At 35.9% G+C, this 17465-nt stretch overlaps 1 protein-coding gene across 1 annotated transcript; it reads left to right on the top strand.

Moving 5' to 3' along the window:
* Positions 1 to 699: 699 nt before the first annotated feature.
* On the top strand, positions 700 to 1447 carry LOC103232300 (signal recognition particle 14 kDa protein-like). The gene has a single exon (XM_007992205.3). The coding sequence runs from the start codon at positions 755 to 757 to the stop codon at positions 1166 to 1168; it is 414 nt and encodes a 137-aa protein (XP_007990396.3). The 5' UTR covers positions 700 to 754; the 3' UTR covers positions 1169 to 1447.
* The last annotated feature ends 16018 nt before the right edge of the window (positions 1448 to 17465 follow it).

The raw sequence follows: 17465 nt of genomic DNA, 5'->3' as shown, positions 1-17465 counted from the left end.
GGGCTAAACAAAGTCAAGATCATCAATATCACTGTCTTCTACCTTCATATCTTGCCTCACTGGAAAGTCTTCAGAGGCAACAACATGCACGGAGCTGTCACCTCCCATGATAACAATGCCTTCTTCTGTAATACCTAATGAAGAACCTGCCTGAGGCTGTTTTATAGTTAACTTTTTAAATAAGTGGCAAGAGTACACTCTAAAATAACAATAAAGACTATGGTATAGTAAATACATAAACCAATAACATAGTGGTTTATTATCATTATCGAGTATTATGCACCACACATAATCGTATGTGCTATACTTTTATACTACTGGCAGCGCAGTAGGTTTGTTTACAACAGCATGACCACAAACATGTGACTAGTGCATTGCACTAAAATGGCTAAGACATCACTAGGCAATATAAATGTTTCGGCTTCATTATAATCTAATGGATCATTATTGCACATGTGATCTGTCATTGACAGAAATATCATTATGTGTTACATGATTGTATATCTACATACATATTATACATATATGTATGTGTCTGGATAGATGAATAAATAGCTAGATGAAGGCTGATATGTAGAGTGGAAAAGTAGCTGTGGTTCATGGGTGATCAAACTAGCAATAAAAGAATTTCAATCTCAGTTACATATTTTCAGTTATATTAAGTGATAGAGTCTGCTTCCATTAAGATCTTTAATGTACTCGGGCTCTCACTGCTAGGGGCTTCAGCGGAGGGAGTCGAGCCAGCGTCGCCGCGATGGTGTTGTTGGAGAGCGAGCAGTTCCTGACGGAGCTGACCAGACTTTTCCAGAAGTGCCGGACGTCGGGCAGCATCTATATCACCTTGAAGAAGTATGACGGTCGAACCAAACCCATTCCAAAGAAAGGTACTGTGGAGGGCTTTGAGCCCGCAGACAACAAGTGTCTGTTAAGAGCTACCGATGGGAAAAAGAAGATCAGCACTGTGGTGAGGTCCAAGGAAGTGAATAAGTTTCAGATGGCTTATTCAAACCTACTGAGAGCTAACATCGATGGGCTGAAGAAGGGAGACAAAAAGAACAAAACTAAGAAGACCAAAGCAGCAGCAGTGGCAGTAGCAGCAGCAGCAGCACCTGCCACAGCAGCAACAACAGCAACACCAGCAGCAACAGCAGCAACAGCAGCACAGTAAAGGGCACTAATTTCCTGCTTTCACCAATTAACCACTGAATTGCTATTTTTTCCTTTTGGCCACATAGCTAGTTTCTGGTTCCCCCACAGTAGGTGTTTTCACATAAGATTAGGGTCCTTTTGGAAAGAACAGTTGCAGTGTTTATAGGGTAGTTGTGGTAAGAATCTAGTTTATTTTGCATTTGGCTAATTGGTCTGTGTTGCATGGTTATATTCTCCTGGATTATAGATTAAGTCTCTGTAGACATCTCTGTGAAGAGCAAGCTATCATTAAACATGTCTGTTTATCAAAAAAAAAAAAAAAAAAAAAGATCTTTAATGTACTCAACTAAGTAAAACTGTTTTAACTTTATCATTTCCAAAAGGTATACAGTTGATGTTCATATCATAGTTCACATCAAGGATTCATCTGAAATCATAATGGAGTTTTAAACTGAGTCTTGATTATGTTAATTATTTATTTACAATTGAGTCTTAACCTTCATTATAGTAAATATTTTACTTATATATTTGTCTTTGTGTTTGTGTTTGTATCCATATTTGTCTACATCATTGTTGAATTCTAGCACACTGGTATGGTTTGGCTGTGTCCCCATCCAAATCTCATCTTGAACTGTAACTCCCACAATGTGCATGTGTCATGGGAGCAACCCAGTGGGAGGTAACTGAATCATGGGGCATGTTTTTCCCATGCTGTTCTTGTGATAGTGAGTAAGTCTCATAAGGTCTGAGGGCTTTAAAAACAAGAGTTTGCCTACACAAGCTCTCTCTTTACCTGCTGTCATCCATGTAAGTTGTGACTTGCTCCTTCTTGCCTTTTGTCATGATTATGAGGGCCCCCCAAGCCATGTGGAACTGTAAGTTCATTAAACTTCTTTTTTTTTTTTCTTTGTAAATTGCCCAGTCTCTGATATGTCTTTCTCAGCAGCATGAAAACAGACTAATACACATACTGAAACTACAGCAATTTTTAGTATGCTTTAAATTTGAAAAATGATAAAAGGCAATATTGCCAAGGAGGACTTTAAAATACACTGCAAATCTAGGCAATGCCATTTAGGACATAGGCATGGGCAAAGACTTTATGATGAAATTGCCAAAAGCAATTGCAACAAAAGTAAAAATTGACAAATAGTATCTAGTTAAACTAAAGAGCTTCTGCACAGCAAAAGAAACTATCATCAGAGCAAACAGACAACCTAGAGAATGGGAGAAAATTTTTGCAATCTACCCATCTGACAAAGGTCTAATATCCAGAATTTACAAGAAACTTAAACAAATTTACAAGAAAAAAACAACCTCATCAAAAAGTGGGCAAAGGACATGAACAGACACTTTTCAAAAGAAGACATTTATGCGGCTAACAAACATATGAAAAAAAGCTCAACATCACTGATCATTAGAGAAATGCAAATCAAAACCATAATGAGTTACCATTTCATCTGTCAGAATGGCAATTATTAATAAGTCAAGAAAAAACAAATGCTGGTGAGACTGTAGAGAAATAGGAATGCTTTTATACTGTTGGTGGGAATGTAAAATGGTTCAATTATTGTGAAAGACAGTTTGGTGATTCCTCAATGATCTAGAACCAGAAATACCATTTGACCCAGCAATCCCATTACTGAGTATATACCCAAAAGAAAATAAAATCATTCTATTATAAAGATACATGCACATGTATTTTTTATTGCAGCACTATTCACAATAGCAAAGACACGAAACCAATCCAAATGCCCATCAATAATTGACTGGATAAAGAAAATGTGATTCATATACACCATGGAATACTATGCAGCTATAAAAAGGAATAAGATGTCATCTGCAGGGACATGAATGAAGCTGGAAGCCATCATTCTCAGCAAGCTAGCACAGGAATAGAAAACCAAACACTGCATGTTCTCACTCATAAGTGGCAGGTGAAAAACGAGAACACATGGACACAGGGACGGGTACAACACAACATACTGGGGCCTGTTGGTGGGGGCAAGGGGAGGGAGACCATCAGGAAAAACAGCGAATGCATGGGGGGCCTAATACCTAGGTGCAGCAAAGCACCATGGCGCATGTTTACCTATGTTACAAACCTGCACTTTCTGCACATGTATCATCCCAGAACTTAAAGTAAAATAAAATTTTAAAAATAAAAAAAACTTCAACTTTTCTTAAATGTATTATTTAAAAATGTATGCAACATATACATATTATATAATACTTTCTTGAAGGTAAATATTCATATTGAAGTAACAAATAACAATACATACAAGCTTAAAATTTCAATAATCCTACACTTAACAGCGATTAATATACCTGACCATGGGATAATAAAATATGTAGGAAAATACAGGCTATCAAACACAAAATCACTGAAAGTAGAAGAGAAAAAAATGAATCATCACACTTGTAAGTGAAAAGCAGAAAATAAATAATATTTGCCATATCTGAATTGGACCATGGAACATATAAATTAATATTTTATAGGATAATTATAGTTATTGTCTGCAAGTTAGTGCTTCTGTACTGTTCATCATAAATTTCATCATATCTCAGATAAACTACACGGTCATGGACTTACTTCATGGTCGTGTTCCTTTATTTCTAAAAATATTTTAAATATTGCAAGTAAAGCATAATCCAGGAGGAACTTCATAAGATAATGTACTATCTTTCATTATGAACAGGCAGTGTTTCACCCAAACCATTCTGGATATGCTTTTAAGAATATATATGAAGATACTCTTAACTAATTAGTGCATGCCAGTATTTAAAATTCTGCATTATTCCACATGCTTCTTACTGTAGTTTCACACGGTTTCTAATGAAAACCAAAAATAGATAATTCATTTATTCCCTGAGTTTTACCTAGATCCTTTAACATTCTTTCAAAAGTTATCACATGAAACTTCAATTTTGCTAATACATACAATTTTCATTTGTCAGATATACCTCAATGAAGTGGAGGAAAATAAAATAACAAGAGCAGTTTGGGACTCTAGTTGCATATTTTAAAAATGGTGAAGTTATGTGATGAATTTTTGATGGATAATATATTAAAACACAATAAACTACATTATCTCCAATGGGGAAAGATAATTTGCAAACACTTCAATAATTCCCCCCAAATATTAAGGCAGAAAAAGTTACCGAAAGGCATTTCAAGATATTATGTGACTTAGTAAGTAATAAAGCTGCAGTGCTCAAGGTGATCAGCCCCTTGTTCAAATGTCAGTGTTAATATCGAGCATGATTTTCTATATATGAGGTCTCAAGACTATTACTATGACATATAGTAACCTGCTAGGTGATCTGATTACTTCTGACCTTTCAAAAGTTCCAAAGAGCAAAAATAGTTGAAAAGTGTTTATGCATATATGACACAATGCTGGAAATCCATATCTGAACTATAGTCAAGAACATATCTAATGTTCACAAATTTCTGACAAGGCTTACAGGAAATAGTTTCTTGGATGGTTCGGCATCATGAAAACCTGTCATTTGTTGTAGCTGAACAGTGACAAGAGACATAAATATGATTAATTTCCTATCAACATGCCATATAAGAATAATTGCAATACATAGCACATTTTCAAAATTTGGGAACCGTTGTCCAAAACCACCATTTATTTGACTCCTCTAAAATTTTGTCAAAAGCTGTTTTTTCTGAAAGTGGATTTCTAACATCATTTAGTACCATATTATGAGAGAAAATAAAGTCTATTTTATATACATGTAAATATGTATATATGTATTCAAAATACACCTTATATATATAAATTGTGTATATATATATAAAATTTGTGTATATATTATATACATAGACACACACACACACCGCCCAAAAGGCATTGATATTTGATGTATAGAAAATAGAAAAGTAGATTTTTCATGGTCAATTTAAGCTTTAAAATTACATTTTATCAATGTGTGAATTGCAAGAAATAACATGTACCCAAAATAAATTTACAATATATAGTTAAGATTTTGATTAATGGATGCTTCACATTGCAAAATAGTTGGAATTGAAGTAGCTGACTCAAACAATTATGCAATAATAGTTGTCACCATATCTCACATTGGGGTAATGTAAAGAAAGAGCTAAACAGCCGAAAATCTTCTTAAGCTGGTAAGCAACTTCAACAAAGTCTCAGGATACAAAATCAATGAGCAAAAGTCTTTAGCATTCCTATACAACAAGTGAAGCTGAGAGCCAAATCACGAATGAACTCCCATTCACAATGGCAATATATATATATCATATATTATATATATATATTACATATATACCACATTATATATAATATACATTATATAATATACAATATAGATTATAAATTATTATATATAATATTATATTATGTATTATATTATGTATTATACATATTTTTCATATGGAAAAACATTTCATACTCATGGATAGGAAGAATCAATATTGTTAAAATAACCATACTGCCCAGGGAAATTTATAAATTTGATGCTATTCCCTTTAAACTACCATTGACACTCTTCACAGAACTAGAGAAAACTATTTTGAAATTTCTACCGAATCAAAAAAGACCCCTAATAGCCAAGGCAATTCTAAGCCAAAAGAACAAAGCTCAGTGCATTATGCTGCCCAATTTCAAACTATATTACAGGGTTACAGTAACCAAAATAAGATGGTACCGGTACAAAAACCTCCACACAGTTGGACTAATGAAACAGAACAGAGAGCCTAAAATTAAGGCCAAACACCTACAGCCATGTGATTTTCAAAAGAGCAGACAAAATATGCAATGGCATAAGGATTCCCTACTAAATAAATGTCGCTGGGATAATTAGCTAGCCATATGCAGAAAATTGAAGCTGGATCCCTTACCTATATCATATAAAAAAAAATCTCAGATGAATTAAGGACTTAAATGTAAAACCAAAAACTATTAAAACCCTGAAAGAAAACCCAGGCAATAACATTCAGGACATAGACACAGGCAAAGATTTCATGACAAAGATGCCAACACCTATTGCAACAAAAGCAATAATTGAAAATATAATTAAACTTAAAAGCTTCTGCACAGGAAAAAAAAAAAAAAAAAAAAACCAAAAAACTATCAACAGAGTGAACAGACAACCTAAAGAATGGGAGAAAATTTTTGCAAACTATGCATCTGACAAAGGTATCCAGTGTCTATAAGGAATTTAAACCAATTTACAAGAAAGAACAACCCAATTAAAAAGTGGACAAAGTACATAAACAGACGCTTTGCAAAAGAAAATACATGTGGCCAACAATCAGATGGAAAAAAAAAAGTTCAACATCACTGATCATTAGAGAAATGCAAATCAAAAACCACAATGAGATATCATCTCACACCAGTCAGAATGGCTACTATAAAAAGTCAAAAAACAAAACAAAACAAAACAAAAAAACAGATGCTGGTGAGGCTGTCCAGAAAAAGCAATACTTGTATACTGTTGGTGGGAGTGTAAATTAGTTCAACTGTTCTGTAAGACAGTGGGGTGATTCCTCAAAGACTTAAAAGCAAAAATACTATTTGACCCAGCAATCCCATTACTGGGTATATGCCCAAAAGAGTATAAATTGTTCTATTATAAAGACACATGAATGTGTATGTTCATTGCAACACTATTCACAATAGCAAAGACATGGAATCAACATGAATGCCCATTAAAAGTAAAATGGATAAAGAAAATATGGTACATATACACCATGGAATACTATGTGGCCATAGAAAATAATGAGATCATGTCCTTTGTAGGGATGTGGATAGAGGTGGAGGCCATGTTCCATAGCAAACTAACACAGAAACAGAAAACCAAATGTCATGTTCTCATAAGCGGGAGCTAAATGATGAGAACACATGGACACATAGAGGGGAACAAAACACATGGGGGCTTATCCAAGGGTAGAGGGTGGGAGGAGGGAGAGGATGAGAAAACATAACTAATGGATTCTAGGCTTAATAACTGGGTGATGATATAATCCATACCCAAAAAAACCCATGAAACACATTTACTTATGTAACAAGCCTGCACATGTAACAAATGTATGTAACAAACTTACATAACAAATCTGCACAGGTACCCCAGAACTTAAAATAAAAGTTAAAAAAAAAAAAAGGTAAGACAAAAGTAAAAAGAAAGAACGATGGATATATTTCTAAGTAAGTTTAATTGAAATACATACATTTACTATTTTGTCAATGTTTATTAGATACCTCACCAACATGTCTGCCTGCTAAATTGACAGATCAATTTATCATTTTCTGAGCATATAGTAGCATAAGTGGATTTTAAAAGAAATTGGTTCTCAAGGTGAGCCCAACTGACCATCATGTGTAAGCAAGATAATAATAATGAAAATTGAGTAAAGGATATTTTATGCAAATCATATGGTTTGAAAAAAAAATTAAAATCACTCGGGTCACCCTGTGTATCTCAAAAGTAGACATCAATGAAAAGAGTCAAACTCTGTAAAATATTTGAAAAGATTTATTCTGAGCCAAATATAAGTGACCATGGCCCATGACACAACCCTCAGAAGGTCCAGAGAACCTTACAGGTAGATTTTAAAATGTTCTGGTTGACAGTTGGTTGAGTTTATCTAAAGACCTGGGATCAACAGAAAGGAAATGTTTAGGTTAAGACACAGAGTTGTGGAGACCAAGTTTTACTGAGCAGAGGAAGCTCTTAGAGAGGTGACTTTAGAAAGAGCAGGTTGTAAAATGTTTCTTATCAGACTGAAAATAGTGCCTGGCTCTTACTTGATTATATCCTGGGTCTTGAAAGAAAGAAGAAAAAGGTTGGGGGAAGGGGATTCTTTACAGAATGTGGATTTTTTCTCAGAGGAGACAACCTTGCAAGGCAATTTAAAGATATGAAAAGGAAATATATTTGGGGTTTAAATATTTTGATTTATTTTCTGATTCTTTATGTGATGTTATGCCAGAGCCAGGTTGGAAAGCATGTCACATTATATAGAGTTAAATAAACCGCCCACCCCCCCACCATGAGACTTTATGATTTGTAGGGTGTGACTCCCCAGGCCCCTTAGGTAAGAATTTGGGCAAGATAAAAAAATATCAGAGATTAGTCCTTAGAGAGAAACTCAGGGTTTCTCTTTAAACAAATATCCAAAGTTTCTTCAAGCTTTCTGCAGGATTGCTTTCCCTGGGAGCCCCTCCTTTTCAAAGTACACACACACAAACACAGACACACACCACACATTTGTTTCTTTGTGTATCATTGTTTTACCTCAATAGTTCTACAATCTTTCTTACTTCTCTTGAGGCAACGATTCTTTACCGTTTTCAGATTACATGTGCCTTTTGAGGTTCAGATAAAATTGATTGAAACGTTCCCAAACATTGTGTTCTGCTCCTGAAAAAAGGCAGTTTACAGAAGTTTCTCCTAGAAGCCTTCCCAAAGTTCTGAGATAAAATTTCCTATGAAGAGGATAATCCCTTATGGTTTCCAGAAAATCAAAGAGCTTATGCATTAGAGTCCCTATGACTACAGTTGCAGAAAAGGCCGGCACTTACTCTGTGTTTCCTTAATATTTTTTGACTATTCTGACATTTAATTCAATTGACTTACTTCTGAGAATGTAGATCAGGGTCTCCACCCTTAACAGGGTCAAGTACTCCACCCTTTAATAAAAAACACTGTGTGTGTGTGTGTGTGTGTGTATGTGTGTGTGTATGTGTGAATACTGGTTAAGACCATATATTCTCTCTCTATATATATGTGCAATATCTGTAATTAACAATATTTCCAAAGCAGTCCATGTTTGGCATGTAATAATTTAAACACCTTGATTCTATTTTCATTTTAAACATGAACTTTCAGATTCTCAGACTTTTGTCTGAGAATTAGAAATGTACAGTACATACACACATATACATATTGTCATATTTTGAAGGGATGCATCTGAAATGTCTCTATATAAGAAGTTAGTCATATGCTCAACTGTAATTCACTGATATGTAAAGTTTAGATCATTGGTACTTAAAATAGCAACAGTTATATTATTAATTTCTCTAATTTTATTACCTGGATGTTTTAAAATCTGTACAATTCTTAGATGTCTCCTTTGAGAGAACACAGGAATGGCCAGAATTAACAAAAAGATGATGAAGGAGGGAAATATAATAGTCGGCATGAGCAGAATCCCAATTTAGAGACAGTAAGATTCATATACATTTCATATGCTCTATTAATCAGTTTTGTTTTTTTTCCTCCCATGAATAGAAAAAAAAAAAAAAAAAAAAAAACTAAAGAAGAAAATAGCAAACACCAGAGTTCTCAATCTTGTCTGAGTCCACAGCAGACAGAATCACAAAGTAAATGCACTTGTGGGAATTGTGAGGCTATTAATAAAAGATTCAGCGATACCATAACTCTAAAGATTATGTTCTTTTTCCAAAAAGCAAAGACATCACAGAAAAGTGTTCATGTCTATATATCTAAATAGCTCTGAGCAGTAAAGAACCATTCATTAATGACTCTCTGGTATAGCAGAATGAGAGTAAGTAAACAGAAGCAAGGGGCACCTACTAGGAAGAACCAAACATTTTTGAAGACACTGTAATCATTATATATTATCCACTAATTCCTTTCCATTTGCTACTTTTGGTGAAAAATGTTCTTCAGGGAGGGGCTGTAATAATGATAGTCAATTTTATAGATATTTTCTTCAATAAATCGGAAACTTAAAAAAGAACTATTTAAAATATTAATGTACAGTGAATGGATATTAATACTTATTCATCATTTTTATGAAATTGAAGGACAAAGGTTTGGTGGATTAAATAAATATCCTGACCACTGCAGAATCTTTAGATAATTTCACTAAAAACTTGGAAAGGTACAAGGGATTTCCTTTAATATCTTTTCAAAATCCATTTGTGTTGTTATTAAAAATACCTGTGGGGGAAGGGCAAGATGGCCAACTAGATACAGCCAGGTGGAACAGCTCTTACCAAGAGACAGAGACCACTGGTATGCTCCTAACAAATCTGCAAAGGGAAGGCACTGAGATTGGACAGAGGAAAGACACAGAAGCTTGGCTGAAAATAGAGAAAGCTGACAACCCTGCATGGGTCTACCAGACACCAGGAATCGTTCCTGGCCCTCAAAGGCTCCTGGGGAACGGGTGAGTTGATCTGGCAGGGAGCAAACTGCTACTGCCACAGGCATCTGGAACCCCATTAAGGGATGACCCCTTGACCACCACAGACATACAGGTTGGCAAGGAGAGCTGCTTAGAGAAGTGGTAGGGGCAGCAAGCCAGCTGATGTGGAGCCCAGAGGGTTTGATGCTCGAGCATCTGTAGCAGATCATGGCCAGATACAGCTATCCTCCTAGGCTCAATTTGCTGCCTTAGGAGACTTTAGCTCTAGGGGAACTGACAGACCTGAACTCTGCACAGTGGTCTTGCCCATCAGATGGGGCCAATCTACCCTGAGCACCCATTGATCTCCAGCCTTTCCCAGGACCCCAGCCTGGCCATGCCTGCATGCAGGGCAGTTACAGTTGCCCTGGAGGTCTGCACCATAGCTTCTACATTGGTGGATTGTGGCTGACCAGTAAAGAGCTCCAGAGGGGCAGCCCCTATGGCCACACACCAGTCTGTACTTTCCCACCCCATATTGCAGCTTTCCCCAGGCCACCATATAGCACCTCCCAACATCGCTTTGCTGGAACGTAATGGCAGGGGTGGGTTTTGGTTTTCTTGCCTCATGAACATGCAGAAGTGCAGTCTATCCTCTTCCCCCCACTGACCACCATTGTGAATGGAGCCTTAGTGGGCACAGAGCCAGCCAGTCCTGCCCCTTACCAGCACACCACTAACTGCATAGAGACAGCAGATCTCCTCCCTCACATGCCCTGAGTGTCCACTTCTGCTTGCAGGGCAGAAAAGGCATTCACACCTGCACCTGCTGGTGCCTTGCCCCTAAGCCAACACCATCTCAGCATGACCATGCACACAGTAACTAGCAGAGTTCCCCACCTGCCCCCCAAACTGCCTTGCATCCACCACTGTGGTGAATGCTGGCAGGGAGACAGGCAGGCCAGCATGCACTAGCACTCTGCCACAGCTGCCACTACAAGGACAGATCCCACTGTCACCACACTACAAAATGCTTTGGCTTACATTATCCAGGGGAGAGTAGTAACCAGTGGTCTGGTAGTGCCTTGGCCTCCCCAGTGCTGTGAATTCTTAACATTGAGGGGCCAGAGAACAAAGCCAAGGCCCAATACAAGTTTCCCAGAGTTAAATCATGCAGCCTAGGCACTGGGAGCTGAACACTGGACCCATAAAATCTTCCAGAAATAAATCTATTTAGTTAAATCTATCTTATAACACAATCAAACACTCAAGGTCATTAAATAGTATTAAAAAATCCAAAGGTCAGCAGCCTCAAAGATTGAAGGCAGATAAGTCCACAAGATGAAAAACAATCAGCACAAGAACCCTGACAATTCAAAACCCTAGAGTCCATTCTTTCCTTCAATGACCACATCATCTTTCTGTCAAAGGTTCTGAACAGGGCTGATATGGCAGAAATGACACATAGAATTCTGAATGTGGATAAAAACGAAGATCACTGAGCTATAGGAGTATTTTGAAACCCAATCAAAGGAGGCTAAAATTCATGATAAAACAATGCAGGAACTGACAGAAAAAAAAAAAGCTAGTATAGAAAAAATGTAACCAATCTGACAGAGCTGAAAAACACATTACAAGAATTTTATAATACAATCACAAATATTAATAGTCAAATAGACTAAGCAGAGGAAAGAATCTCAGAAATTATAGACTGGCTTTTGGAAATAAGACAGTCATACAAGAATAGAGAAAAAGAATAAAAAGAATGAATAAAACCTCCAAGCAATATGAGATTACATAGAGAGACCAAATCTATGACTCACCAATGTCCCTGAAAAAGATGGGGAGAATGGACCAAACTTGGAAAATATATTTTATAATATCATCCAGGAGAACTTTCCCAACCTAGTTAGAGACGCCAATATTCAAATCCAAGAAATGCAGAGAACCCCAGTAACATAATTCTCAAGAATTATTCTCAAGAAGACTATCCCCAAGACACATAATCATTAGATTCTATAAGGCCCAAATGAAAGACAAAATGTTAAAGGCAGCTAGAGACAAAGGTCAGGTCACCTACAAAAGGAAGCCCATCAGACTAATAGTAGACCTCTCACCAGAAATCTTACAAGCCAGAAAAAAATGAGTGCCAATATTTAATATTCTTTAAAAAAAAATTCTGACCCAGACATTCATATATGGCCAAACAAAGCTTCATAGGTGAAAGAAAACATCCCTTTAAGACAAGAAAATGGTGAGGAAATTTGTAACCACCAGACAGGCCTTACAAGAGCTTTTGAAGGAAACACTAAATATAGAAAGTAAAGACTGTTACCAGCCACTACAAAAACACACTTATGTACACAGACCAGTCACACTATAAAGCAATCATATAAACAAGTGGGCAAAATAACCAGCTAACATCATGACAGGATGAAATCCACACATACTAATACTAACTTTGAATATAAATGACCTAAGTTTCCCAATTAATAACAAAAAAAGCAGAGTGGCAAACTGAATAACAAACCAAAACCCATTGGTATGCTGTCTTCAAGAGACACACCTCACATGCAATAAAACACATAGGCTCAAAATACGGGGGGTGGGGGCAGGTGGCAGAAAATCTACCAAAGAAATGAAAAAGAAACAAATAAAAAATACCAGGGCTTTCAATAATATTTTCAGATGAAATAGACTTTAAGCCAACACAAATTAATAAAAATGACAAAGAAGAACATCACAAAATGGTAACAGGTTCAATTGAACAAGAAGATCTAACTATCCTAAAGATATAGGTGCCCAACACAGGAACACCAATATTTATAAAGCAAGTTATTACAGACTTTCAAAGAGACTTAGCCTCCCATACTATGATAGTGAGAGACTTTAAAACCCCACTGACAACATTAGACAGATCATTGAGACAGAAAGTTAACAAAGATATTCAAGATCTGAACCCAGCACTGAATCAAATGGACCTGATAGATATCTACAGAACTCTCAACCCCAAAACAACAGAATATACATTTTTATTGCCACATGTCACATACTCTAAAATTGGTCACATAATTGGAAACATTCTTCAGCAAATGCAAAAGAACTGAAATTACAGCAAACAATCTCTTGAGCCATGGTGTAATCAAATTAGAAATCAAAACTAAGAAATTCACTAAAAACCATGCAATTACCTGGAAATTGAATAACCTAGTCATTAATAACTTTTGGGGTAAATAATGAAATTAAGGTAGAAATCGAGAAGTTCTTTGAAACGAATGAGAACAAAAATACAACATATCAGAATACCTAGGACACAACTAAGGCAGAGTTAAGAGGGAAATTTATAGCATTAAATGCCCACATCAAAAAGTTAGACCCCAAGTTAACAAGCTAACATCACAACTAAAAGAACTAGAGGATCCAAAGCAAACAAATCCCTAAGCTAGCAGAAGACAAGAAATTACTAAAATCAGACCTGAACTGAAGGAGATAGAGACATGAAAAGCCATTCAAAAACCCAACAAATCTAGAGCTTGTATTTTTTTTGAAAAACATAAACAAAACAGACTGTTAGCTAGACTAATCAAGAAGAAAAGAGAGAAGATTCAAATAAACACACCCAGAAATGAAAAGGGGGATATTACCATTGACTTAACAGAAACAAAAACAACCATCAGAGAATATTATGAACACTTCCTGTTTGCAGACAACATGATCCTATATCTAAAAAACACCATAGTCTCAACCCAAGAGCTCCTGAAGCTGATAAAAAACTACAACAATGCCTCAGGATACAAGACCATTGTGCAGAAATCACTAACATTTCTGTACACCAGCACAAGTCAAGCCAAGAGCAAAATCAGGAATGCAATCCCATTCCCAATTGTCACAAAAATAAATAAATAAAATAACTAGGAATATAGCTAAGAAGGGAGGTGAAAGATTTCTATAAGGATAACTAAAAAACACTGCTCAATGAAATCAGAAATGACACAAACAAATGGAAAAATATTCCATGCTCATGGACAGAAAATATCAATATAATTTAAAAAACTATTTTATCATTAATATGGAACAAAAAAGAGCCTGAATATTCAAGGTAACGCTAGAGGCATCATGCTACCTGATGTCAAACTATACCAAAGAGATACAGTAACCAAAACAGGATGGTACTGGTACAAAAACAGACACACAGACCAAAGGAACAGAATAGAGAAAACAGAAATAAGGTTGCAAACATGCACCTATCTGACCCTTGACAAAAACAAGCAATGGCAGAAGGATTTTCTATTCAATAAATGATGCTAGGATAACTGAATATCTATATGAAGAAGATTGAAACTGGGTGCCTTACTTATGCCATTTACAGAAATTAAGATGGATTAAAGACTTAAATGTAAAATCAAAAAGTATAAAAACCCCAAAAGATAACTTAGAAAATACCATTCTGGACACAGGGATAGACAGTGGTTTCATAATGAAGACATCAGAAGCAATTGCAACAAAAGCAAAAGTTGAAAAAAGGGGTCTAATTAAAGAGCATCTGCACAGAAAAGGAAGCTATCAACAGAGGGAACAGACAATCTAGAAAATGAGAGAAAATCGTTGCAAGCTATAGATCTGGCAAAGGTCTAATATACAGTATCTAAAAGGAACTTAAATTTATAAGAAAAAAATCAACTCCATTAAACAGTAGGCAAAGGACATGAACAGACACTTTTCAAATGAAGACATACATGCATCCAACAATTATATGAAAAAAAGCTCAACATCACTCATCATTAGAGAAATGCAAATCAAATCCAAAATGAGATATCATCTTGCACCAGTCAAAATAGCTATTACTCTAAAATCAAAAAATAACAGATGCTGAAGAGGTTGTAGAGAAAAAGGAACACTTATACACTGTTGGTGGGAGTGTAAATTAGTTCAGCCATTGTGAAAGATGGTGCGGTGATTCCTCAAATAACCCAAAACAGAATTACCATTCAACCCAGCAATCCCATTACTGGGCATATACCAAAAGTAATATAAACCATTCTTTATAAACACACATGCACACATAAGTTCACTGCAGCTCTAGTCACAATAGCAGAGACATGAAATCAACCTAAATGCCCATCAAAAATAGACTGGGTAAATAAAATATGGTACATATACACCAAAGAATACTATGCAGCCATGAAAAATAATAAGATTATGTATTTTGCAGGAACATGGGTGGAGCTGGAGGCCATTATCCTTATCAAATTAACATAGAAACAGAAAACCAAATACCACATATTCTCACTTATAAGTTGGAGATAAATGATAACACATTATATGTAGAGAATAACATACACTGGGACCTATCAGAGGTTGAGGGTTGGAAGGAAGAGAAGATCAGGAAAATAACTAATGGATACTAGGCTCAATACCTGGGTATTCCATAGTATGGAATACTATGTTCAGTAAACCTCCATGACACAAGTTTACCTGTATAACAAACCAGCACACCTCTAAACTTAAAATAAAAGTTAAATTAAAAAATATATGATACTAGACAGTTTATAAAGAAAATAGTTTTTTGGCTCATGGTTCTGCAAGCTGTACAAGAAGCATTGTGTTAGCATCTGCATCTGCTGACTGACTTAAGCTGTTTTCACGCATGGTAAAAGGGCAGTGGGAGTTGGCGTGTGCAGAGATCACATGGTGAAAGTGGAGCAGACAAGAGAGAAAGGGAAGGTAGTTTCCAGGCTCTTTTTAACAACCAGCTCCCATGGAAACTAGTAGAGTGAGAAGTCACTCATTACCATTTCAACAGCACCAGGCCTTTCATAAACGATCTGACCCCATGACAAAAACACCTCTCATTAGGCCCCACTTTTAATACTGGGGATCAAATTTCAACATGAGATTTGGGGGAACAAATATCCAAACTATTACATGCCCCCATCATTACTACACTTGTGATCTTCTGAAGCAGGAGTTGTCCATACAGAAAAGAGTTAAATTGAATTTGAGTAAATTCATGAGTTAAGTATCATCTTAGCTTAATGACTGATGGATGACGTTTTCTGGCTGGCATAGAATAATGATTTTCCAGTCAGAATGAGATTTCTCAAAGAACTTAAAATGAAACTACCATTTGACTCAGACATTTCACTGTTGGATATATATTCGAAAGGAAATAAATTATTCTAACAAAAAGACACATACACTTGTATTTTAATCTCAGTACTATTCACAATTGCAAAGATATGGAATCAATCTATGTACCTATCATTGGTGGATTGAATAAAGAAAATGTGGCACATATACACCATGAATACTACACAGCTGTAAAAAAGAACAAAATGAGCTCCTCTGAAGAAACATGGATGTAGCTGGAAACCATTACCCTAAATAATTAACACAGGAACAGATAACACAATACTGCACATTTTCACTTATAAGTGGAAAATAAACATTGGGTGCTCATGGACATAACAATGGCAACAATAAACACTGCAGACTACTAGAGTGGGGAGGAACTGGGGCAATGTTTGTAAAACTACCTATGGTGTACTATGCTCACCACCTAGGTGACAGTATCACTCATACCCCAAACCTCAGCATCATTTAATATACCCATGTGGCAAACCTGCATTTGTATCCCCTGAGCCTAAAATAGAAGTTGATATTATTAAAAATATAATAAGGGTCTTTACCAGAGGGCAAAGAGAAGGTTAACTGCTTTAATATCATTCATTTTTGTGTGTGATAGGTGTTTGATTCTGTAAAAACGGTCTCTGAAGCTTTCCCTCTAGTCCTACTTGGTACTTTCCTCCACTTGCCTTTAGACTAGCTCCTGGTATCTTCTATCTATCTGGTCTGTAGACAAGATAGCTTTTCTTAAAAAATATGCCTTCAATTTTTTTTTCCTGAACCCCTAGAAAAGTGGTATTTGAATTTTATGATCAAATATATTTATTTTATCCATTATGAGGAAAACAGATTAATACAATTTCTAAATAGTTTTCCACCATACAATATTTATCTGGCAATATAGTGGGCACCTACTCTGCACCCAGTATGGTATTTAATGGTACAGACAACAAAATAGTGCATGGCTTATGGTTCTGAGGGAGAAGACAGAAATGCAATCTATCAAGTGCATTGAATTACTTTGAATATCGCAGAATACATGTGAACAGAATACAATGGAAGT

This window comes from Chlorocebus sabaeus, chromosome X (assembly GCF_047675955.1).
Source record: "Chlorocebus sabaeus isolate Y175 chromosome X, mChlSab1.0.hap1, whole genome shotgun sequence".
Classification (NCBI taxonomy): Eukaryota; Metazoa; Chordata; class Mammalia; order Primates; family Cercopithecidae; genus Chlorocebus; species Chlorocebus sabaeus.
This window is presented reverse-complemented; position numbering and strand designations above follow the sequence as displayed.